At 42.2% G+C, this 26,077-nt stretch overlaps 1 protein-coding gene across 3 annotated transcripts; it reads left to right on the plus strand.

Annotated features, from left to right (window-relative positions):
• The first annotated feature begins 1,559 nt into the window (after nt 1-1,559).
• LIN7C (lin-7 homolog C, crumbs cell polarity complex component) lies at nt 1,560-20,008 on the plus strand. 3 transcript variants are annotated; one of them, XR_010916976.1, is made up of 7 exons: nt 1,560-1,612; nt 11,261-11,379; nt 12,483-12,554; nt 12,890-13,099; nt 14,107-14,197; nt 16,566-16,644; nt 17,214-17,348. XR_010916976.1 is itself a non-coding variant. In XM_067532065.1 (6 exons), exons 1-6 carry the CDS (start codon nt 1,576-1,578, stop codon nt 16,574-16,576), a joined length of 540 nt encoding a protein of 179 aa, XP_067388166.1. In that variant the 5' UTR covers nt 1,560-1,575; the 3' UTR covers nt 16,577-17,350. The 3 variants fall into 3 exon arrangements, 2 of the variants coding, with proteins under 2 accessions (XP_067388166.1, XP_067388165.1); XM_067532065.1 differs by having other exon boundaries at nt 16,566-17,350; XM_067532064.1 differs by lacking the exons at nt 14,107-14,197; nt 16,566-16,644 and having other exon boundaries at nt 17,214-20,008.
• The last annotated feature ends 6,069 nt before the right edge of the window (nt 20,009-26,077 follow it).

Here is a 26,077-nt window from a genome sequence, read left to right on the forward strand (position 1 = left end):
GTAACCAAGACCTGAATTTCTACAGTAAATAATCAGATGGAAAAGAAAAAGCAAGCAAGCAAAGACCAGCAAACCTTTATAACCAACTTCATACATCATTTAAAAAAAAAAAACCAAACAAACAAAAAAACCCCACCAAGGGACATAAACCTTTTTTCTCTGTCAGCTGTACAGAAGCTATAATTCATTGCAAATTCCTGGAGTCAAAGTTCTACAGGACTATATACTGGCTGGTGGAAAGTCAACAGAATTATGCTTTTCAGATTTCATTACTTTCATAATATGACATTAGGTTTGAAGGTACAGTCAAATCACTATAGTGTGGCTATATGAAGGATGGAGCATCAGCCTTAACTCCTGAATTTCCGTTAATGTGTGATTGACAGAATAGTTTTACTTTCAAGAGCTATTTAAAATGTATTCTCTTCACACATCAGATATATTAATCTTAACTTTTAGAAATGTTTATGAAAACCTGCCATGTTCTATTGACATTGCTGTCCACATGTCAGCTGAAGGCTCCGAAATGTTTTAGTCACTACTACGAGCAGAAGAAGCAGTTTCAGTGACATTGAGAAAAACACACATCTGGAGTTTATTCCAGAGATGTTCTATAACTTTTACAGTCCCAGTTGCTAAAACATTTTTGCTGACTCAAAACATGTCCATAATGATTTTTTTTACTTTGTTCACTTGCAACATTCGAACCATTTCCGTTCATGTTAAATGTCTCAGTTAAGCACACAGAGCAGCCTCCGTCATCACAAGAGGAGTGACAACCTTATAATGGATCCCAGAACGGAGAACATGCCCTTGTGGAAAAGGTCCATTAGTGAACGGAACGATTCTTTTTCAAAGCAAAAATCAAACCCAGAGAACACTACTTAGCTTTAATTAACAACATATAAAGTACATGCCCTGGGGACGTCCCCTACCCACTTACATAAAAGTAAAGGCACGCACTGAGTTTGTCCTACTTGTACCCCTTGCTTAGATCATTTTAACAATACACACGCACCGGGCAAGCCACTTGCCCCACACTTAGATTAAATTGCTGCCAGACACGCAGCACACCCGGAGCCCAGCACGCACACAGCGATGGGATGCATGGCGGGCGGGGCCATGCCGGCGGCTTCCCCTAGGCTCAGAGGGCACAGCGGGGACACGCACCGCAGAAGCATGCACCACGGGCACCCCACGCCGCGGGCGCTCGCTCAGCAGTCCGCACACGGGAAGCTATGCGCGTCCCGGGCTGAGAGCTGGGCGCACCCCGGGGACGAGGTGTCCTGGCCGCCCCGGCGCTGGGATGGATTCCGAGGAGCGGGCCCCGCAGGGCCTGGATGCGGAGGTGGGGCACCCAAACCGGGGGGGAGGGGCACGAAACCGGAGCAGGGGGCAGAGACACACGGGCTCGCGCTGGGGGGGGCCGGCCCCAGGGTCCTCGCTCCGCCGGAAACAGCTGAGCCCAGCGCCGGCCGCACGCGCGCGCGCGCTGCCCCTGCCCCGCCTTGGCCTTCGGCGGCTCGCGTCACTTCCGGCGTCGGGAGCGGGGCGGGGCGGGCGCGAGAGGAGAAGATGGCGGCGCTGGGGGAGCCCGTGCGGCTGGAGCGAGGTGAGCGCGGCCGGGGCCTTCCGCCGCCGTCTCCCCGAGGGAGGAACGGCCGCTCCCGGGCTTCCCGCACTGGGTGACGCAGCGCTCGGTGCCGGCCCGGCGGGGAGCAGCGCCGTTGGGTCTGGCGCTGGCCGAAGGGGCGGGGCGCTGCCGGGGACCCTCCCCGCACCGCCCCCCTCGCTCGCTCGCTCGCTGCCGTGGCTGCAGCCCTTCAGTGACACCCCCCCCCGCACTCCCCCCCCTCCCCTGAGCAACGGCCGCCGCCTCTGCGCCGGGGTGGAGGGGGCGAGTCCCGAGGTGTCCGCGCCCTGGGGTCCCTGCGTGCGCAGCGGGAGAGGGAGAGAGACCCGCGTTCTCTCGCTTCAGCGCCCGCCTTCGCGCTCCGGAGCCGGCTCGCCACGGGGCGTTGGGATTTTCCTAGTGCAGCGTCGGGGCGGGAAGTCCCGGCTGGGGCAGCAGAAACATTTTAAACCGCTCCTTGGATTGTTAATGTCTCTTCCCGATCTCCCTCCTTCCCCCCCCCCCACATTTCTCTGGGTTTCTCTACGCACCCCCCACCCACCCAAGCCCCTTCTCATCACACACTCAGGCTGCTGATCAAGCAGCAGGTGTAAAGCACTTCTGGGCTCCTAGACCCAGATTTTCCTTTTCATCACTGAAGGGAAAGTCTGCAGGCTCAGTCTGGGAGTTGGGTTTTCAGTGGAAAAAGAAACCTTTTTAAAAAGTTCCCCCTATAAAACTTTGTTTTTGTCAGAATTTCCCTATCAGCTCCATCCTGGACTCCCTAGCTGTGTTTTGCACACAACTTGTGGGTGAGGGCTAGACATAGTAGGAATTTTTCTATACAGAAAGCCCATCAACTGTGAGTTAAACTTGCTTGATTCCTTGTTTATTCTCATAAGTGGTGAAAGAGGCAAATAGGCAGTTATATCATTTAATGAACTGCTCTCTAGTTCCCCTTTTCCACTTTTAATTAACTCTCTTCTGTCCTCACCTTTGGTTCCTATTATTTCCACTCATCTTGACCAATCAAGCTAGGATTCAAGATGAGCATTGCAGCACATAATTTATAGGCACTCTGCTATGGAATTCATAACCCCAAATTAGATACCTAGGCTGCCTACACAGTGCATGGGGGGAGTTAAATGCCTAAGTATGGGATTCATAGAAGCCAGTAAGCTTAGCAGGAAGGAGGAGGTGGTGGTGCTACCTGTACTCAGCCTTATACTTAAATAGCCCAGTGCTTTGAGTAGGGGTTCTCTCAACAGATTTTTGGTGGCCTCTTATTGCAGTGACCAACTCTTGCTGCTGGCTGCTCTGATAAACCCATCTCTGTCCCTGCCTCCTTCGACCCTTCAGTGAGAGCTTGCCCCGGGGAAGGTGAATTGGAAACTCATTGGCTGCCTATGGAGTACCAGGCTCCTCATGCCCCGGGCTGGAGTTGGGGACCTGTCCAGGGGAGTGTCCCAGGGACCAAAAGCTGCCTCCACTGACAAGAGTTGCTTCCGGCGTCACGCACACCGGGCCCATGTATCTATAGAGGTGCTACCCGGAGTCCCCGAGGAGGCTGTGCAGTGCAAAACATTGATCTCTGCTGGTGGCACCAGTGCAAATACCAAGGTGGCACATCTAGCAGCCCTTGGTAACTGATATTCAGGAGCAACAGCTTGGAGCTGCAGGGAGGGGCTGTTGCTTTGCCACCCCCTCCCCACCTGTGCTTTGAAGCTGTTGTGGCTGCAAAAAAAAATCCACTGGTGGCCACATTTGAGAAATATTAGCTTAGAGCATAGTTTCTCAATCTGTGGTACGCGTACCTCACAGGCAGGGAGTACCTGGGGAAAAACAGTGAAGGGGAGGCCGGTGGCAGCAGCCCACTTCCCGCCTGGTTACAGCTCTCAGCTGGGAGGCAGCTGCTATAGTCTTGGGAAGTCAGGCTGCTGCCACCCGCTTCCCGCCTGATCCCAGCTCCCAGTTGGGAGGTGGGCGGCAGCCCTTAGCTTCTGTGGAAGGCAGGTGGCAGCCCCCTGCTTCCCGCTCGGTCACAGCTCCCCGCTGGGAGGCGGGCAGCAGCACCCGACTTCCCGCTGGGTCCCAGCTCCCAGGTGGGAAGCCCATGGCAGCCTCCTGCATCTTGTGAGCTGGGCTCGCAGCTGGGTGGCAGCCACCCATGCCCCAGCTCCAAGTTGAGGGACAGCCTCCAGTGCCCTGGCTTGAAGATGGGCAGCAGCCACCTGCTTACATCCCTGGTTCCCAGCCGGCGCAGAAGCCTCCTCTGCCCCAGCTCGGATTGGGTGGTAGTTGCCCACCTCCCAGGCTGGCAGCCAGGTGGCAGCCACCTGCAACTTGCCTAGGTGGCAGCCCCTGTCCCTGGCTGAAAGCCCAATGCCCAGAAAAAGTGTCAATTAGAGCTGTGAAATTGACAGCTATGACAGCCCCAGATTTCACCAGTTACCCTCTTTTCCTGTCTCTCTCTCACCCCTTCCTTCTCTCAAATCTATGGCAAAAAATTTGGCGTGGCACTTTATATTCCCCAGCATTGGCATGCTGCTCAAAGCCTCTTAGCTTTGGCCAACATCATCTCTAGCCCAGGTACATACTTGAGTTGCGCACCCCTGATGTAAAAGTGGTAACCCTACCCACACTAGATCTGATACCTGTCATATCATGGCCTTATATACTCAGCCCTTCTTCCAACATATGGCTCACATTAGTCTGTAAATATAAAATCCCGTGGAAAATTGAGTGTTGAGGTACTTATTAAAATTTTCAGAAGTTAGGGGGTACTTGCTACTTAAAAGGTTGAGAAACACTGGCTTAGAGTACTCACTCAGGATGTGGGACACCTGGTTAAAAGCTCCATTCTGCCCAAGTCAGAGCATGGGCTTAACCCCCATGTCTCAGGATGAAAGTGGGGATACAGTGGAATTTGGGTGATGGAAATAAGGTAGTTAAGGTTGAGAAAAGGAAATGAGTGGGAGTGTGGATAAGGGTGTTAGTTAATTTAATTACTTATTGCCTTGCTTTTTACCAGTTTACATTTATGGTATACACAGTCTTAACTCAAAGTTAATATGTTAATAAGTGTATATGTGTGTGAGTAAATGCATGTATTGTTAATTCAAATGTGTTATCCAGCTGAGAATGCAGCTCTTGAAACTTTCTGATGATTTTCCTTCTTCTCCATCCTCCTTGTTCCACAAATATTTTATTTGTAGTGTGAAGGAGAAGGTCTGTAAATAGAGACATATGTAAGAGCATTGTTGTTTCCTACTCCACAGCTCTGCATTTCCCCTCCCCCAAAGCTTGTTAATGAGAGCAGCTGCTTTTGCTGTGGGATTAGCTGCTCTTGGTAAAACCTGGGGCAGCATCCTTCTCTACCTCATTACCCTGCCATTGTTCTCTATCCATGAAAACAAACAAATCTGGGCAGAGTTACTTAGTAGGAATCAGTGGAACAAAGGAACTATTTTAAGTTTTCTTGCATATTGATCTTGCCTCTTAAGAAAAGGGGAAAAAAATGTACAGTAGTGTATATATATGATGTATCTACTGAAAGGGAGTGCTATTTTCAGAAGTAATCAATCTCTGTTAATTGTGGTAGTGTTGACTTTGGAAAATTACATAATATAGGTATTAGGCTAAGGAAATAAACTGATCACAGAGAGTTGGTCTATAACCTAGGAAAAGAGGAAAATGTTTACAAATTTTACCACACACTTTTAGCAACAGGACTAAATCTGCTAACGAGGCAAATATTAGAGAGACAAGATGGGTGAGGTAATATCCTTTATTAGACCAATTTCTGTTGGTGAGAGAGATAAGCTTCAGGACCTGAAAAAGCTCTGTGTAAGTTCCAAAGCTTGCATCTGTCTCCAACAGAAGTTGGTTCAATCACCCACCTTGTCTCTATAATGTCCTGCCACCAACACGGATACAATATTGCATACAGAGGCAAATACAGAAGAAATCCCTTCTCTTTGCTTGTATCATAACCAACATCCTTTTAGCAATTTCACTGGAGGCCAAAGATGAGGGACTAACCTCTCACACCTTAAGGTTATGTTTTAGGCCTGGTCTACACTAGAGAGTTTTGTCAACAAAACAGTGCTGGTGTACACACTACAATCACTTCTCCCCCCTCCCCAACAAAACTGCCATTTTTTTTGACAAAATAAAACCACTTCAATGAGAGGTGTTGGGCAGAGCTAGGGCGATGCAGTGCAGTGTTGACACTACATCCCCTTAAAGCTGTGGAGGGGCTGTCATACTTGTTCAAGAAAGCCAGAGTGGCTGGTTCCCGCTCCCAGCTTGGAGCAGGCTGAGAAGCCCCCTTGCTGCAAGCTTGGGGCAGCTGGTTCCTGGCTCCCACCTGTGACCTCGGACTAGGCAAGTCCCAGATGGCTGCCGCCTGGCTCCCCACTGCGCAGCAGGACGCAGGTGGCTGCCGCCCAGCTCCCCACTCTGGGGTGGGACATGGGTGGCTGTCACCTGGCTCCCGGAAAACCTGCTTGGTGCAAATAAAATCCATATTTTAAATAATATGGTGTGGGTTTGGTGTCACGTTGATTTTATTATATTGTTTTAATTTACTGTCTTTAATGGTGTTATCTCCAAGTGTTTGGGGTTTTTTTGTTTTTTTGTTTTGTTTTTTCTTGAAGCCCCTCTCGAGTCAATTCAGTATCCAGTTTACTCTCTTGCTATTTTGAATAATGGGCCAAATTGTGGCCTACTTAGTATGGCAGTACAAGGGGGCACAAAGTGCCCAGTTAACCACATTATGGGTAGCAGTGCAGGAAGGAGGAACAGGCTTCATAGAACTGTTGTATTCACCCCCATTCCCTGCACCTGATGCAAGTGGGTGGAAGTGAATGGGGGCAGAATAGGGCAGAGGATTTGAGTGGAGGAGGCATAGCTGCACTAGGGAAGGAGTACTGTTCCAGTTACAGACCTAGCCCAGTTTACTCCCTCTTCAGAGCACCCGGAGAATCTGGAGAGAGATTGGGACTCTGAGGCCTTGTCTATATACAAGTTGTACTGCATTAACTATCAGTATGAAAAAAGATATGCCAGCATATTGGAATAACAGCATCTGCCCTATGGGTACCCCCGAACTGTGTCCAAAAGGCTAATCCTTTGATGCATAAACATGGGAATCTCAAGTAGGAAGAGAGAGGTTATTTTACCCCCTATTTGGCAATGGTGTGATCCGTGCTGGAATACTGTGTCCAGTTCTGGTGTCCACAAGTGTAGAATGATGTTAAACTTGAGAGGGTTCAGAGAAGAACCACGAGAATGATTAAAGGACTTGAAAACATTCCTTGTAGTGCTAGACACAAGGAGAAAGTTAAGGGGTGATTTGATTAGTTTGTAAGTAGATTAATTACCTACCTGAGAAGCTGGAATGTGATGATAGAGGACTCTTCAGTCTAGCCAACAAAGGTATAACACGATCTAATGGCTGGAAATTGAAGCTAGACAAATTCAAACCATTAAAACAGTTTACCAAGGGTTGTGTATTTTCCATCACTGGCAATTTTTAAATCAAAATTGGATGTTTTTCTAAAAGATATGCACTTAGAATTATTTTGGGGAAGTTCTATAGCCTGCGTTATAATCAGACTAGATGATCACAATGGTCCCTTCAGGCCTTAGAATCTATGAGTTCATGAAATAATTATAATGTTACAAAACCTGTGCATCAACCAGGCCTGAGCTGCTTCTGGGCCAGTACAGTTATGTATTGCCCCTTACTCTGTATTTGTGTAAAAGCTACAATTGATCTCAAAATTAGTGTTTTAGGATCTGAGCATTCTACAGACATCAATTAAATCCTACTCCACCTTATATAATGGAGTGTGTGGCATCCCCACTCCTGTGGGGACTTACAACCAAAAGAACATCACATCAGTGCTCTGTACCTTATATTGGCTCCCTATGTGCCTCCTGAGTTTAATCTTTAAAACTCTATATAGACTGGGCCAGAGTCCTTCAGAGATTGCCTTTTTATGACTGATCAACACAATTACTTTCAGAGGGATATGGAAATTGAGTTCCTAAAATGAAATTTCTTGGAGTTGGAGGCAGGGCAGTCTTAGTTCCAGTTCCTAGACGCAGGTAAAGTATTCCACAGAAGATGAAAATTAACTGTAGTCTGTCTTCTGAGCTCTTTGCAAAACAAAATCAACCTTTCAGCAAGTTTCAGTATCCAGTAGTAGAAACTGAAGTATGAAGATGAAGTGGCCAAACCCTAACATGACATCCATTTGGCAAAAAAAAAAATTGATTCAAAATATTGTATTTGGCATCCAGATACTAGTAATCAGCAGATTATAAATACTTTAGATGAGCTGGATAGTTCTCAGTCTTGTTCAGCATAAAGTGCAAATAATGGAAGACTTGCTACAGAAAGGAATGTTAGGCTCCATGGCATATGTAATTGATTCTTATGTTGTTTTAAGAGAATAGTACTGCTGTGGTTGTATAATGAAATTATTTATGCAGCATTTAATTTTGGTGGGAAATTTTTTATTGCATCAGAGCAACATGTAAACAGAACCTGATTCGAGATTGAAAAAAAAATAAACCTAGTCAATTTTGCATTTAAAGAAAAGGTATTTCCAGGCATTTTAAGACTGGGTTTGCAACATCAAACATGGCCTAAAAGAGCATCACACTGTCTGGAGTGGTTGCGGCCATGAGTGCCAGCCTCAGGGCAGACTGCCAGAAAGCGGGGCAGACAACCCAAATTGGTTGTGTGTTCTATAATTGGATTTCATCAACCCAGGAACCAATGTGAACCTCTAAAGCACTATAACAATCTTACCATGGAGTCACAGACAGTCCCCTGGGACACTTCAGTTTATCTTGCCACCCAGGCAAGCTGGATTTAGTTATGATTGCCATACACCAAAGATTACAAAAGATTCCGGTTGCTTCCAGTCCCAAGAGATGAGTCACTTATCCCAGGTTAATTTTTACCTTAGATATCACATCAAATACAACTTTTGTAGCCAATCCTAATGTAAACTAACTAAGGATTTATTAACCAGGAAAAATAAATGAGAATTATTTATAGGTTAAAGAAAGCAAACATATATACACAAATGAGTTACAGTCTATGGTTCCAAAAGATGATAGAGTTGTAGCAATCTGTCAGCATGAATATCTTTTAGGGTTAACCCAGGTTGACTCTGGGGGATCTCTGTATCTGTTTCCTAGCTTCAGCCCTGTGAGAGACCAAACAGCAAAGAGATGAGAAATTTTCCTGTTCACTATCTTTTTTTCCTTCTTCCGGAATTCAAGATGATGGGACAAGCCCTTTTGCACATAGCCTGTGCAGGGACAATTAGCAAAGTCTTTGTATTGTGATGTTCCATTACGACCCATTTAGTTTTGATAGTCCTTTCAGATGGGCAAGAGATAATACCTTTCATAAGGATTTAGCACTAGATAAAGTTTTTTCTTGTTTGATGGGTTATATAGCTGTAAAGTGTTTGTTCTGAACTATGTAGCAAACACTTAAGAATTACCATATAGCATGGGATACAGACATTATAAATAGGGTTTAATACATGTAGCAACTTTTCATAAAGTCTGTGAAATGCTTGTAAATTGCTACATGTATTAATCCTACTTATGATGTCTGTATCCTATGCTATATGGTAATACTTTAGTTTGCTGTATAGTTCAGAACACAGTTATAAGTCCTCATAAGTACTCATCATAACCATACTTACACACAGGTGAGCTGGACTGGTTTCCAGCAATGACTTTGTCAGTGCTCAGCTGCCACCTAAAGCCTTGTCAGGAGCTGGCATCTGGTCTGCCAGCGTCACAAGGACAATAATCTAACTTCAGGTACTCTTTCATACTATGTTGTTTAAGCTTTATGTGGAAGAAATGAAGCTACCAAGTCTGTCCTTAAAAATAATTTTTATCATTCTCTGCCTAATTTCTCCCTATAATTGTAAGATTCTCTTTGCCGCTGTGACTGTCTCACAGCCTTAATGATCTAGTCAAGTAGTGGGGGAGGCTTGTACAAAGTTGCCTGACAAGTGGAACTTGAAGTTCTGCTTTGCAGGTAGTCTCTCCATCTAGCAAAGCCATGGTGGTTTGTCACAGGGGATCCCAGATCTGCCAGACAGGAACTCCCATTGTCAGTATTTAACATGGACGAAGTGGATGGGTGTGACATACCAGGGTACAGTCCAGACTAATGAGCAGCTTTGTCACCCCTGCTCTGCGACCTTGGGTGCCTTACAGTGCCTTGGTGAAGTAGCTCCCACCTGCGCTGCTCACAAACAGCTTTCAAGCCACACCCTGAGCATTTACATGTAACTGTAGCCCGCAAGCCACACTTGGGTTACACTCTGGCTCACCTCAGCCTTGCTTATACTGCAGGTTCTAACACACCCCCATCTCCGATTTCCTCCAGAAATATATGTCCTGGAGTGCCCAGCCCTTTCCCAGACAGTACAAAATATTTTAAGTCCATCATTCCTTTAAGGGAATAATATTCACATAACTTGTCACCCCAAATGGAGTTACTCGCACAGTTCATTTTGAACATACTGAATTACATAAAACAAGTTTATTAACTACAAAGAGTGAGATTTTAAGTGAGTACAAGTAATGAGGCATAAAAGTCAGAAATGGTTGCAAGAAAAAAAACACAAGATTTTTACTAATACCTAACTTTGTTTCAATCTGATATAGTTTTTTTCTCACCATGTGCTTTCAGCAGTCTAAGGCCTTGTCTACACTTAAAAATAAGTCGACCGTATTTTATTAAATATAAGTCGACTGTAATTACAGAGGTGCCTAATGTCCATGCTGCCCTCCTTGGGTCGGTGGAATGCACCCTTATCAGGAGCACTTTCACCGACCTAAGGGGCAGTGTGGGGAACTGAGAGCCCATCTCTTAGCTTCTTGCTGGGAGCCTGGAGAAGCCACCAGGGACTTCTCCCCCCCCTTCCTGGGAGCCAGGGGAAGCCACGTTCTGTTTCCCACTCTCCTCTGGTGAGAAGCCCAGACTGCTGGTCTCCACTGTTGGCTGGGAGCTGGAACCAGAAGTCTGGGAGCTGAGAAATTGACATGGCTGGCTTTATAGCCAGGAGGGGAATCAGGGGCCCAGGCTTGCAGCATCCCAGACTTGGGCTTTCTTGTCATTTTCTTTAGGCTGTTACCCAGTGTACCCACACCAGCTCTTCTACTCAGTTCCCTCTTTTCTGCCCTGTCTAGTCCCCTTCCTCATTCCGTGTGTGAATGCTGATATTGATCAATGTTGATTTTAAACAAAGTAGAATGGAGAACAGGACAGGGATCATAAAAGGCACACATTGATGGGGCATGGAAAGGTATAGGCAACCAGAAAAGGGTTCAAAGGATCAGAGAGACAAGTAGGTCAGCGTGAGGATCTTGAAGGTGAGATATGCAAGAAATCAGTGAAGGAGGGAGAGCTTGGATGTTGATGCATTAACTGGTGTCTTCTCCTTAGTATTTTTTGATTGTATTAAAGGAAATGCATTTAAGTATTCTTTATTCTGACTTACAAAGTGGGTGTGTGTGAGTACACGTGAACGCACTCAAAGAAAATTCTCTGAATAAAAGTTAGTTGTTTATCATTATCAATATTTTATCTTTCCGCAGACATCTGCAGAGCTATTGAGTTGCTGGAAAAATTACAAAGGAGTGGAGAAGTACCACCGCAAAAACTGCAGGCTTTGCAAAGGGTCCTTCAAAGTGAGTTCTGTAATGCTGTGAGGGAGGTAAGTTATCCTGGCATAAACAAATAGCAACAAAAATACCAGGTATATGCCTGCATCTAACATACAAGCAGGAACAAAGCTAACTGTTACAAGAGTTCATTTTGAATTACTTTTTAATTTGACTTCAAATATATTGTCTGCAAACTATGGGGCTTAATTCTTTATAAAAAAAAAAAGATTTATTTAATAAACAATTGTCTCAATATACTTAGATTTAAATTTTGCCGCAAAGTAACCTAGATAAGAATATCTTAGTTTAAGTTACAGAAAGCCAAGTAACAACTCACATCTTTCTTGGAGAGAAAACTTTTGAGGGTCTGACTTTCCTGTCAGCTTACAGGCATTCTGCACCCTAAAGTGCAAGTGGGCTTATCTTCACCACAAAAAAGGGAAAAAAAAAAAAAGATTTTTTACCTCAGGGTAACTAATATGTGAGCTATGGCAAGCTAAAGACACAATAAAGACAAGACACTTCAGTTTTACTGCAAGGTAAACTCACCAGAGTTTGATCTGAGTGAGTTTACCTTGCAGTAAAACTAAAGTGTCTTCTCTTCACTCTATTTTTGTCTTGGAATAGCTCATGCGCATTACCCTGAGGTAAAAAATGCAGCTTTTTTAAGTAGTGAAGACAAGGTCAGTACAAATTTGTGCGCCCTTCTGTGTCTGCCTTATGATTAACACTCTGCTTCAGCACTAATTAGCATCTCCCCAAGGCTCTGACTCCCTTACCTGCACTCGAAATGGTTCTTCCAGGTGTGTGAGCGTGGGTGGGAACAGCAGCAGATCCAACTATTACTTTCGATTTCAGTGATAGCAATGCTATTTTGTTTTAATGGTGATATTCATTAGGCCCGGGTAAGGTGTGACTTAGTATCACAGGCCTGTCTCGGGGTGGCTTTCCAATAGGGCAGATTCATTCTCTCTCAGGTATGTATCCCTTCTCTCTGTAAATTAGGAAATGCAATTTTGAGAATAGTAGCAGAAGTATTGATCTCTTGTCACACATTTAACATAGTAGATTATTTGTCTCAACATCTAAGCAGAAAACCTATGTATTTATTTTTTCCCATTAAATTATGTACCTAAATAACTTTGTCCTAAAGGTATATGAGCACGTATATGAAACTGTGGACATCAGCAGTAGTCCAGAAGTGAGAGCTAATGCTACAGCAAAGGTAAGTCTTATTATAACTAGAATAGAACGTAATGGTTTGTCACAAAAAAGGTGTTATAGTTACCTAGATGTCTTCTCCTGATATGACCTGTTAATGTCAGTTGTATGAACAAGATACAAAAGACTTGTTACTTTAAATGACATTCATTTTTATTTAATTCAAAATGCCTCTTAGTTTTTGTATTCTGATGTTGGTACCTAGGATATAAACGCATTATTTCATAGTCTGTCTCAAAGTAGCTAGTAAGGCCTTTTCAAATGCTTATCACCTCTGACCATAAGAGACTTTCTAAGGGTCTTATTTTAAGAAAAATTAAATAGTTTTGTTTCTTACAGGCCACCGTTGCCGCATTTGCTGCCAGCGAAGGCCATTCCCATCCCAGAGTTGTTGAATTGCCAAAAACAGAAGAAGGTCTTGGATTCAACATTATGGGAGGCAAAGAGCAAAACTCTCCAATCTATATCTCTCGAATTATCCCAGGCGGTATAGCTGATAGACATGGGGGACTGAAACGAGGAGATCAGCTTCTTTCTGTAAACGGAGTGGTAGGGATTGGCTTTAACTTTCAGTTGTAATAGCTACTTGTGTCCACTTGAGGGTGCATAGAGACTAGTCTGAATAAGCCTGGTGCCTCTTTTTTTTTCTTTTTTTTAGCCATGGCAGTGATAGAAATCTGCTTTTTGCGGTTGATTCATAATTAACAAGATTAGTATGTTGGACAAATCTTGAGTATGAGAAGAGTTCTTGGACTATGCTTTGATATTGTACATGAGTTCACTAAATAGTAATAAAAGTGTGCCATTACATGAGGCAATATTTCAGAGCCTGAGAAGGATAAATAAGGCCAAAGGTTAAGTACTTTATCTTGAAGTAAACTGTATTATTGACTTGTGAAATAGTTTTACAGTTACAGACAAATAATACATTTCCTGAAAAATGCTGTTTTGGTGTAACCAAAACTGTTTGCGAATTGGGGTCAAATTCAGGGAATAATTTTAGTTGAATAAAAATTTTTAAAAAAATTTAAAAAGTCAAATTTTACGTTTTCAAAACGAACTGTTTGAAATCAATCTTTGCCATTTCAAATGCAGTTTTGAACTGACCCACCAGGATTTTTTGCTTTTTCATTTCAGCAAGAAAAACCAGGAGGGGGCAGGGAATCAATTTCAGTTTGAATTTTTTTTTGGTTTGGCCACCAACCCTCAAAACAAGTATTCATTCAGCTCTAGTTACCGTGTAGTTAAGGTGGTTCTGCTACATGTGTGCCTGATGATGCAGACTATTAATGATGTGAATTTTTGCATCTTGTAAGATAAATATCAAAACCATTCAGTCTTAGGCAAGATAATGTGAGGGTCCTTTGATGTTGTCATTGTCCTGATGAAAATGCTGCTCGAGACTGAAAACCATGAGAAGGTGCAAGCTATAAAGTAATTTTGTCAGGGTCTGTGATTTCTGCATTTAAGTGTTGAGATTTTAAAAACCATCTCTCCAGTTTTTTATAAAGAGGAGCATATATTTTAAACTCAGTCACTGATTTTTTTTAATTCAGCATCCATTGAGGCTGACGATGCATAAAAGGCACAACACAAAATACCAACCTGTGGCTTTCTGGGTGATGAGAAAAAGGAGACTGCTAAAAGGTTTTTACATTATTTTGGTGTCTATTTTTATAGAGCAATTCTTGCTCCTCAGGTACTGTCAGACAGCTCTGAGTGAACTACATAAGTTGTTGATTGTACTTTCAAAAACTCTTAATTTACATGTACTGGTTAAAATTCATGCTCTAATACAGGGGTGGGCAAACTACAGCCTGTCTAAGCTTTTCATCAGGCCTTCCAGCTCAACCAGTGGTTTGCAAGCTCCATTCAGGTGGTCCACGTAAGGTTGCACAACAAACAGTGCGGTGTGGCGGTGGCCGCACTCCTTCCCAACCCTGCACCTGCCTCCTGCCCCTTTCCCACTATGTGGACTCAGCAGTGCCCTGGCTGGAGCACGGCAGCCACTCCCCCCTCCTGGCCTCACCCCTTCCCCCGCTCCCTCCCGCCGTTCTCTCACCACATGGGCCCAGCGGCACCCTGGCTGGAGCCTCATCCAGAGCATTAATTGCCTGCCATACAATTTCTATACCCAGATGTGGCCCACAGGCCAAAAAGTTTGCCCACCTCCGCTCTAATAACTACTTGTACATAGACTGACCTTATTTTAAAACTCAGGATTTAATTCAATTCTGTAGTCTGTAACCAGAGCCATTCTTGTGATGCAAAGGAACTGGGGAATTACTGGATGTCCCCCCTGTGGGGAAGTTCCCAGTAGGCATAGTAATCTCTTAAGCCCCCTGGTTCTGCAGCCCCCAGCATATGCAATGGGAAGAGGTCATGGCTAGAGTGATACAGCTGTTCTTTGCTGGTACCAAGGTTCCTTGGGCTAGCCAGTTTTTCTTTATAGAAATTCCCAAATTGCTCTAAAATATGCTGTGGCTAACATAAAACTGGTCCCAGAATCCATGAGCCTCAGCTGGCTTTCTTTTGCCTTCTTCACCCACTGACCCTCCAAAAAGGAAACCTGCTCAGCAGACAGTGGGCATAATGAGAATCTGGCCCTTAAACTTAAATGTATATATATGTAAAAATAAATAAAACTGGGTAAGAGGAAAGTACATACACACCCAAGATACATTGGTTTTATGTTACCAATCTTAAATGAAGAAATATCCTCCTATGAGCACATCCCTAATATCTTAATATATATATATGCAACAGACTTGTTCTTAATAACTTATTGAATTAACTTATTGTCACAGTTTCAGGAGTAATTGCACTTGTATTCTCTCTCTGTGATCCCGCGAGGGTGCCCACTTACTGTTTCAGACTCCTACCTGTCACCTCTCTTGGGTGCAGACTCGTGTCTCTTGCCCTTCTAACTGGGAGTTTTAGGCTGCACAGCTGCCTGCTTTACACTGTGATAGTTCTAACAAGCTAGTCTGCCTAAAGGCTCTGCCCTGTGCATTGCTTTCTCTCTGGATAATTGCAGTGTGGGGTTTTTTTTAACCAGTGACCACACAGCAAAATATATTCATATTTAGGGCAAAAGCATTACAGAAACATAAAAAACCCTTCCAACTATAAATAGATTTAAACCCACATTAAGCCTGTCAGTCTTACGGGGTTCCAGTAGACCAAAGTCTTTCCAGCCTTTCAGCAGGGATTCAGGTCTCTCTTAGATCCAAGTTCTTGCTTTTTATTGAATAAAAAAAAAAAAGACCCCAAGTTAATTCAAGCTCATCCATTTATACTAACGGGTCGTTCTTTGTTTCCTAGTCTCTGGAAAACCCAGCCTGGGTCAGTATATGCAAGCCATCCTAGGGGCTGGTATTTCTCATGAGCTGTTTACTATCTCAGGAACTGTAGTAATCGCCCACCACTACCACATATTGCTTTTAGTCCATGAAGGAGCTGTGGTAACCCTCTCCCCATGGAGTTGCATACAGTCTCTGGCCCACAATGATACATAAACTTTAATACATTTAATACAATATGCTCCTCAAAGATACTGCTTGTGGCTGCAATATCTGTCACACTTGGCACTTACAAGCTTCAGTGTATTATTGCAAAGGCTTTAATATTGTTTATGCCTTCACCAGAATCTAGCTAATAGAGAATATTTTGAAAATTAGATTTTTGTCCATTAAAATATTTTAACTGTCTTTCCAGAATTTTTTATATTAGTAGTATTTAGTATATCCTTTGTTTTTAACAGAATTCAACGATATTTGTATATGCATTGCTTACAGTTCCTAAACTATCTGATGCCTTATTCTGCAATTGGTTTTTTTCAAATCTCTTACTGACAACATTGATCCTTACAAGATTCTCATCCCATTTTTAAAAGACAACAATTTGTGCATCCAACTGAATAACAAAAAGTGAAAATATCCAAGCACATTTTCTAAATCTGAGAGAAAAGAAATAACTTGGTTTTTTTTTTAACTGTTGTCTTTCTTTCTGTAAGTAACTTTATAGTAACGGGGAAACCCTCCAATCAACAGGTACGCCACCTGCCTTCTAGCTTCTAATAGCAGCAGTGGGAGGTAGGCTTGGGATAGTAATGTCATTGTGTTTGATAACTATAATAAAGTTGGGAGAAATAACTTTTGCTGACTCATGATAACACATATGATGCCTGGATCTTAAAACGGATGCAGTGGTGGGGAGAAGTTGCTAAATACAACATGTCTGGAGGGCAAATTTTAATTCTATTAAATGTAGACTTTCAAACCTAAAGGACCATGTTTTAAAATGTTTCTGTTATTGTACTTATTGTTTGTGTAAAATATAAAATCTAGTGACTCCCAGTATGTCTGCTCTTTCCCTGTCTCCCATGATGAAATGAGTGCCAAGCAACAAATTTCACATTGGTTTTTTTTACGCTAATTAGAAAAGAAAATGCGAAGTCTTCCATCACCATTTGTTTGGTGACTTGTTGAAGCTTCATATCTTGAAGTAGATGATAGTGCTCTTTCAATTACAGTTTCATACCTGGCATACTTTTAGTTTTTCTATTATAATGGAAGTTTTTTGAATAACACAGCAGCTAAAGAATCTTCTGCAACACTTGTATTCTTTGCTAATGTGATATTTCATGGTTTATGCTTTACAGAGCGTTGAAGGAGAACACCATGAAAAAGCAGTAGAACTGCTGAAAGCAGCTCAAGGAAAGGTTAAGTTAGTTGTGCGTTACACACCAAAGGTACTGGAAGAGATGGAGTCACGATTCGAAAAAATGAGATCGGCAAAACGCAGGCAACAGAACTAATATTGTACATTATAATTTATGGAGAAAATTATATTCCATTTTACCATTACCAGTTTGATTTGTGACCTAACAACAGATGAACTACCCTGCACTATCAACAATGTTGTCCTTTTAAAAAAATAAATAATCTGTTTGTAGTTTTATAAATGCCTTCACTATTCACATCACTTAGTTCTAAAACACCCAAATGCTTCTTGAAAAAAGAGTTTACATGAGCATTTCTATACAGTTGTTCTTACAGATCTTTTGCAAATAACATTTTTAACTGTCAAGACAAATTTATAGACTTTTTTAAATGCATTTTTAATAAAATGTACTTCTACATTTCTAACCATCCTTTTTTCTAAAGATTTTCACTTGGCATTACTTTTAAATTGATGAAAGTCTTCAACTTTTTTTTTGTGCTTATTGATTTGAAAGCAAAGACTTTTTTACCTATGAAGCTTTTGGCACTTTTCTTCTTAAAGGCATACTGTATATCAGCTACATAAAGCTAATCATGATCTATTGCGTAGCTGGTAATAGGTACTGGATTTTGTAATTTTTGATGAGTGCATTGTTTTTACATATGTGCTAAGTCATAACTCAGTATGATAAATGTTAACTTGGAAATTTTGTTACCTCTTCTGTAAATAATTTACAATGAACATTCACTTAAGTGATTTTTTTAATAACTAACATCTAAAAATATGGAACAATCATTCCTATAATTTATATTTTATACTAATTTTGGAGCAGCTAGAGAAAAAGTTGTAATTTGATTGCTGTTCATCTTGATTGATTGTATCTCTGTCTATTTGTATTCAGAAAAAAGAACAATATCTTTAATGTAATGCAGAAAGAATTTCATGTGTATTTCCCTTACTTTTCTACTTCTTGTTTTAAAAAGTATTTGTCCTAACTGGGATTTGAATTTGTCCAATTGCAATCCTATCATTTACAGAGATAAACTACACAGGATTGGGGGCAGTTAGTACCTAAATTAAAACAAATTATCACTTTTCTGAGAGTAAAAAATTGTGTGTGATATCCTGGTTGTCACAGCTACAGTGACCTTCAAAAGTTAACAGACATCACAAAGTTGTCTGTAAGATTCCAAAAGAAGAAAAATACCAATAGCATTTTATTTTAACAAAACATGATTTATCATTAGCTACTTCTAATCTGGAGAAATCTGATTCTTCTGGTTCCTAATCCAGAATGAACAGCATCATAACATACCATGAATAGAGAATGTGGTTTTAACCACTTTGGAGTTGGAACCAGGAGACCTGCAGATCAGATACCTCCTGATGTGAAGTGGCCTAATGCCTCTGTCAGTTGTGGTGCAGTGTTGTTTTTAACACAGTTGAGACAATTACCTTTTTTAACTGCTATATACTTCTTGCAATCTACCAAATTCTGGATTGTGCTCTTTTTTGGTAACAACTTCACTGTTTAGTATACATTTAGAGTTAGCTTGACAGTACACTGGGTGTCTCTGTTAAATTGAAAGGCAGCTATAAGTGCATCCTACTGACTGTAAACAAGTTAATTCTTAGAGGCTTAAACTGAAAAGTGCAGTTTTGATTGTCTTGCTCTTCTCTAATCTGTGTTCACATGGAACAACATGAAGTCAATTGTAAACTGAATTCCACTGTATGAAAGATGGTAAAAGATTAAAGATTTAAATAATGACAGCATGAAGCTTATACTTAGCTGACCCAGAGATTACTACAAGCAAGTTAGAAATGTGAACCCTTTGTGGATGTTTGTAAGCATTGTAAAATGGTAAAGATAATTCAATACTTTAAAGATTTTTGAGAATAGAGTCTGAAATGTAATATGAATATTTATCAATTAGATGATATTGAGCACTGAATTGCATGGTTGAGTATCTGTTGTTAGCCTTTTTCAGAAGGCTTCTTGTTACTGGTAGGACCATGTTGTTGAACTGTATATTTTTATAGAATGATTAATGTTTAAAATATTGAGACCAAAATGAGTAGTTAGGCCAGTTATGGAAATGTTTTAATTTAATTGTAAAATAGTAGAGAATTGTTTTTAGAGCTTTATATATTAAAGAGAGGTATGGGTACAAGTAAAGACAGTAATATGTATTATAAAACTCTTATACTTTGTGTTACTGGGTAAAGCAATGTGTTTTGTTACCCTAAAGATATATTTACTTTAGTGTAGCTAGAGCTGCTATATAAGGTGCATTAGCATTTCCATTATAAACTATGGCTTTTGAGTTCAGTGTATCAACTGTTCCAAAACTCTTTGGGTTAAAGCTTGGAATACAAACTCTTGTGTTGGGGAGATGGGTTAATTAAAAAAAGAAACAGTAGGAATTACCTGTCTTTTTCTTGTAAAATAGCATTTATTACATCAGCAGTCTGTCCTCTTGAATGGTCTGAAAGCTCTTTGAAATTTTTAAAGTAAGGATGTGTTAAAAGTCACCAAGAAACTTACATTCTTAACTACTATTGAGCAGGTGCAATGGCTTCACTGTGTTAGTACACAGTCCCTACACACGTGCAATACTTGGGCACACCAACGTGAGTTAAGGACAGATATCATGTGATGACCTTATGCACTTGTTGCTGTTGAGGGACCTTTGATTTTCAAAACACAGAAAATAAAGAGGTGGAATTTCACATTTGTGTTTGTGTAGTTTTGTTTGTTTCCTCATTTGCTACTCTACTTCCAGTGAGCCCCTTACCAAAGAGTATGTTGTGACTAGCTATTCAAAATCTCATGAACTGAGACTGGTAATTCAGAATCACTTAGGGAGCTGTGATTATTCATGGCAGATGCGCATGGCTATTCACATTAAAATGCATGTGTGGAAATTAATCCTATCAAGTTTATTTTTTGGTCTGCTCTCTTACCAGCTGATTGGGTTGCTTGAGGGTCTCACTTTTTTTTCTGTATTTTGCAGTCTGTCTGGCGTTAGTAGAAAGACTAGGGGAAAAATCTTGTGATTATGGAAGTACTGCTGCTATCTGTCTCAGATGAGTACCTGAATTCCTATAACTACCTTGCAAGGTTATCATTATCTTATCCCAAGCCAGTCATATTTTATCAAATGAGGTAGTTGAAATAGTCACTATAACACTTCAGTACTGAACAAAATGCTGATTTTAGTGACCAAGCTTATGTATTAAACAAATAATGGTTTTTACTAGATTGTGTATTCAAGTAAATATTTTACACAAGTCCTTAATTTCCACTTCTTGTGTCATTGGCATTCAAGCCTTTAATAGAGAAGATGTCTTCATCTGAACTGCAAAATATGGGTTCATGAATCGGGCATAGATTAGCACAGTTACAAGGAGAAAATGGGGAAAGATTACTGTAAGATCGAAAGTATTCTGTAATCAATTGTACTGCCTGAATAAACATTTCCTTATCGCTTTTTTCCTGTTGAGTCATGGTTTAGTCATGCATTTTATAATCTGAAAAACAGATTTAAATTGTTAAAATAGCTTCTCTCAAAGCCCTACATTTGTGAATTGTCATAACATTCTAGAAGTGGTGTTAAATAAATGTTCACAGATCTAGCTACTATCCATTACTATCTCAGTGATCCGTAATAGAATGTGTACAGGAGATGCTTTAGTTTCTATTTACAGACCAAGACTGAAAATAATCCTTCAGTTTAATGTAAATTAGGTTACTTATTAAAGTAACATCCTAATTCATAGTAAAATGTTTGTTTTATGGATATTCTAGGATAACAAATTCTGAAAGCATGCCTCTTACAAGACAGGAATAATTCATATGGAGCTAAATGGGTTCTACAGTATGTCTTGAAAACAGCATAAACAGGTTTGTATCTCCTTGAATTCTTGACCTAATGTGTATTCCAGTTTTGCTGTAGTGGAAAATTACATTCCCAAATATGATGCAGACTCATAAACCGGGAGACTTCTAAATGTGACCACACCCCACCTTTAGCAAACAAAACAAAACAATTAGCTATACAAAACTATAGCAACTGATTCAAGGTCCATTGACTTCACTGGAGATTGAATTGGACCTGTAACAGATATGTTCTCTCTTTATAAAAACCTAAATTAATGCATATTAAGTTTGGGAATATAAACAAGATACAGTGGACCCCTTAGATTAAAATACCCTTATCCTGTTGTCTGACTTGCAGAATGCACCCTTATTAAGCAGAATTTTTGTTTAACTCCTAACTAAGCAGAATTCAGAGCCATTCACTATCACTAGGCTACTTTGGTTCCCTGAGATCTATCTTGGGTTGGCTGGGCTGATTTGAGTATTTGTGTAATTCTCTCCTAATTTCAAGATTTGTTAGTTGCTCACATGCACACACTAATTTGGAGATCTTTAAAATACTTAATGGACCAAAGTTGTATAGTTAATATTTATTTAAAACTTATTGAAAGCACAAGGGACCTCTACAGTGTCTGCTGAAAATGATACTTATTTTTGCCTGAGCTCTGTTTAAGACTGAATTTAAAAAAAAAAAAAATACAGTGCAACCCACAAATACTTCATGGGCATCATATGCCACAATTTGAGCTGGAACAAGGAGTGCTAAATTCAGGAAGCGTGGTTGTTTGAATCATGGTCTTTGTGCCCCATCCATGGGATGGAGAAACGAAGGAACATAATTTCTGTACTATGCTCCTTGGCCATATTGATGCATGGCAGATAATTGTTAAACTCTGACTTGGGCCTCTCTTCTGGATCAGCCTCATGTGGAGCAGTGCTGATTTTCACAACTTCTGCATGCCCTGATGGATAGATGAAGGAAGTAATAATGGTTTAATAAGGCTAGCATATACACGAATAAGCCTTAATATTTGGTCTACAGCCCTGCTAAGCCCATGCATCTGTGTCCTGATATAAGTAATTATACCTTTTCAATTATGCCATCATAACTTGTATTGATGCTAACCTGCTTCAAATATTTTTATAATTACCAATAAAACCTCACAAAAGTTAATATATACTGTGGTCTACTTGCTGGATATACAAGCCAGTCCACACCTCTGCTTTAATGCTTAAAGTTACAAGGAAACTTTTTCAAATATTGATCTTCAAAACAAAATGGTATTTGTTTTCCTCAGTTCAGAAGTTGAGCAGTGTATTTGATAAAAATAAATTCTTGAGGTAAGCACTGTATTTTACAATAAAATTATCACTGGCACTTCTAAGCCTGCTCTTTAAAAAAAAGTCTGCTATTTCACACTCATGATAGTCTAGCAGTCCAATGAAAGGCTGGTTCAATTGATCATAAACAAGATTTATACTACTGTAAAACAGCACTCATCCTGGGTCTGCATGTCCTTGACAATCTTGTAAAATACACAGTTTAAATATCAGACTCCTCCAACCCTTCCTGCCTGCTATTATTTCCTAAACATTAGTTTGATGAGCAGCAAAATGTAAACAAAATCTAAACCCTGCAACAGTGCTGTCCCCTCCCTACTGTCCAGCCTCTCAAATCTCCCTCCCCTCCAAAAAAAAAAAAAAAGAAAAAGTAAGGGGAGGAGAGAATATGGGCTTTGCAGCTTACCTGCAAGGACAGCAAACAGGCTATAAATTCCAAAAATAAAGGGCTCCAATGAGCAGTGTCCTCCAAGCAGCCCTTTATACGTATACCTTTATATACCTGCGTAACTATAACTATAACTAAAGCCCTACTTAATTTGCAATATTGCAGAAATTGCAGATCCAACCATTTTAGGCTTCCACTGCAATTTTGACAGCGAGGACTCCTGCTGTCAGCCCTAGGTGGCTGACAGCAGAGGCTCCCACTGTCAGCTTTTCCAGATTACCACATATAATTAAGGTCCATTATTTTCCAAGATTTTCCAGGTCTTGTCTGCAACTCAGCCATAATTATTTGACAATCATCCTGCAATTCAAAGTAGGGCCTTAAGTATAACCAGTAAACCTTTGCCAGGTAGACAAACCCGCAGTGTTAACATAAAAGCAGCAGCAAAGCTGATTTTTTTTCTCAATATTACTGAACTTTCATACTCACAAAATCTCACTTGGTAGTGAAATGACCTGCAGCCAGTAGAATGCTGAAATGTTATTTTAATTTTATTTTTTGGTGTTAATTCTCTCCTTTGTTTAGACTAACTTTCCTAGTAGTAGCTTTCTCCTCAAACTAGCAGGTTCAGTTTGATAAAGTAGAAGGCAAAGGCATCTGTCCAAAAGGTGTGGGGACCATCATTCTTCGAGTGCTTGCTCGCGTCGATTCTATGTTAGATGTATGCGCACCCTCACACATGGCTGTTGGAGATTTTTTTTGCCTCAGTGGTATCTGTAGGGCTGGCTCTGGTGCCCCCTGCAGGCCTGTGCTCATGCAGTGGTATATGAGGTGCCGCGCCCCCTCAGTTCCTTCTTTCTGCCAGTGATGGTTATTGGAAGGGCTTTCTCTCTTGTATTCACAGGTGCTTAGTGGTTCTTCATATATAGTTGTTAATAGTTTAGTTTGTTAGTTGATTAGTTAGTAAGTTAGGGAGAATGGTCCCACTGGGGACATTTGTCCAGTCCTCACGCTTCAACTGTTCTGTTTGCCGCAAGTCCTTCCCACTTAATGACCCTCATGACAGTTGTTTAAAGTGTTTCAGGGAAACACAAGTGAGGGATAATTGCAAGATTTGCAAAGGGTTCAGGCCACGGACTAAGACAAACCAGGACATTCGCCTGAAACCCATGTTAATTGAAGAGGCACTCAGAAAGGCCTCAGAACCCTCCCACTCAGACTTAGCACCGATTACTTCAGCATCAGTGCAGAGTGCCTTCTCGATGCCATTTGCCTTTGCCAGTGCTGAAGAAGAAGCAGCGTGCCAATCGAGGCTGTTCCCCCATGCTGAAGTCCTTTGAAAGTCTGAGGCTGAAAGTCCTTTGGGAGAGCCAACCCCGACTACTGGAAGGTGGAAGGGGGCCCCTCCACCTAACAGTGCCCTCAATGCCAGAGGCCTTTCAAGCAGCCAGAGACCTGTTGGCCCTCCCACTCAGTTGGCCTTACCCACAGCACTGGTGCCAGTAAAGGCACCTGTCTCCAGGGGTAAACCCGCCATAGGGCTGCCACAGTGGTCAGTCGACCAGCACCATTCTCCATCTCAGCACTGGTCCACTACACCTCAGCCAAGCTCTCCAGTGCCATGATGAAGGTCTCCGCCGTCTCGACCCTGGTCCCTGGCACTGCGCTCCCGGTCTCTAACCCAGAGGAGAGACTCACTGGATACGTATCGCCGATCTCTGTCTCCCTGGTACCCGTCATCACCATCATGGCACTGGTCACCAGTAACATGGCAACAGTCATTGGACCCCCAACACCGATCCCCAGCACCATGTGGCTTGATGTCTCGTCACACGCCTCTCCAATGTGGTACCGCTCAGGGGAATCCCATCACTGGTCACCATCTTCCCAGCACCGGTCCCCGATTCCACACTGCAGCTGACAGTAGGAGCCACCATTGGCTCCACCATGGTTCACGAGAAAGGAACTGTTCTCCTCGGAGTCAGAGCGAGAGCCCAGTCACCAGCTTCAAAAACACAAGTCAGCAGGCATACCACCTTTCAGTGCCAGCCCAACAGTGGGTGCCTGGCCTCAAAGACAATGGCCATATTGGAACCCATGGGGGATCCTGGTGGCACCAGGACCCTACTTGCTCCAGTCTTCCGTAGCCGTGTCTGGAAAATGATCCGCAGCACCAACTGGCCCAGTGCAGGACTCAGACTCGGGATCTGACATCAGCACTGAACCGCGGGACCCAGAGGTAGAGATGCCAGCTCTCCTTGAGGAGGAGGAGGTGCCACCACTTCCCCAGCATTACCATCATCCTCCTTGTCCCCGGAGTAGTGGCCATCCTTGCTCCTCCAGAATCACTAGATGATTTTCGAGCCAACCAAGAACTCTTTAAAAATCCAACCTGGGATTGGAGGCTGAAGAGCTCACAGAGCCTACTGACTGCCTCTTTGACATCCTGGCAGCTGCAGCATCAGCTAAAGTCGCATTGCCAGTGCACATAGGGGTGCTGAAGGTTGTCAAAGCACTTTGGCCAACCCCAGCCTCCCTCCCACCAATATCCAAAAGGGCCGAGAAGAAATATTATGTTCTGGCCAAGGGATATGAATGTCTGTTCTCCCACTCATCCCCTGGATCCCTGGTGATGGCAGCAGCAAACAAGCAGGACAGGCAGGGTCAAGCAAGTTTGATGCCCAAGAACAAGGATGCTAAGAAGCTGGACTTGTTTGGAAGAAGGATTTATTCCACAGCCAGTCTTCAATTCAGAATCTCCAACCAGCAGGCATTGCTGAGGAGCAACAATTATAACATTTAATTATACAATTATAACATTTGGGACTCTGTAGCCAAATTTAAGGACACTCTACCACAGGACACCTGGCAGGAGTTTGTGTCCATCTTGGAGGAGGGCAAGATGGTGACTAGAGCCTCCCTCCAAAGGGCACGGGACGCTGCTGATTCTGCGGCCAGATCAGTGGCCTCAGCAGTATCCATGCGGCAATGTTCCTGGTTGCAATCCAAAGGGTTGTCTCAGGAGGTGCAGCAATCTATACAGGACCTCCTATTTGAGGGGAACACTCTATTTTTGTAGCAGATTAACATCATGTTTCATGGCCTGAAAGACTCCAGGGCCACTTTATGATTCCTTGGCCTGTATACACCACAGGTCTACACTCCCAGCAGGCACACTCTGGACCTTGTG

This window comes from Emydura macquarii, unplaced genomic scaffold (assembly GCF_026122565.2).
Source record: "Emydura macquarii macquarii isolate MOO-44397 ecotype Brisbane River unplaced genomic scaffold, CSIRO-AGI_Emac_v2 contig_3240, whole genome shotgun sequence".
In the NCBI taxonomy this organism is placed as follows: domain Eukaryota; kingdom Metazoa; phylum Chordata; order Testudines; family Chelidae; genus Emydura; species Emydura macquarii.

What these genes read in the sequence shown, in the direction of transcription:
- LIN7C (XM_067532064.1), top strand. Translation starts at nt 1,576, where the DNA reads ATGGCGGCGCTGGGGGAGCCCGTGCGGCTGGAGCGAG. An exon ending in GAGCTAATGCTACAGCAAAG is followed by an intron (nt 12,555 to 12,889) that starts GTAAGTCTTATT and finishes TGTTTCTTACAG; the next exon opens with GCCACCGTTGCCGCATTTGC. An exon ending in TTCTTTCTGTAAACGGAGTG is followed by an intron (nt 13,100 to 17,213) that starts GTAGGGATTGGC and finishes TATGCTTTACAG; the next exon opens with AGCGTTGAAGGAGAACACCA.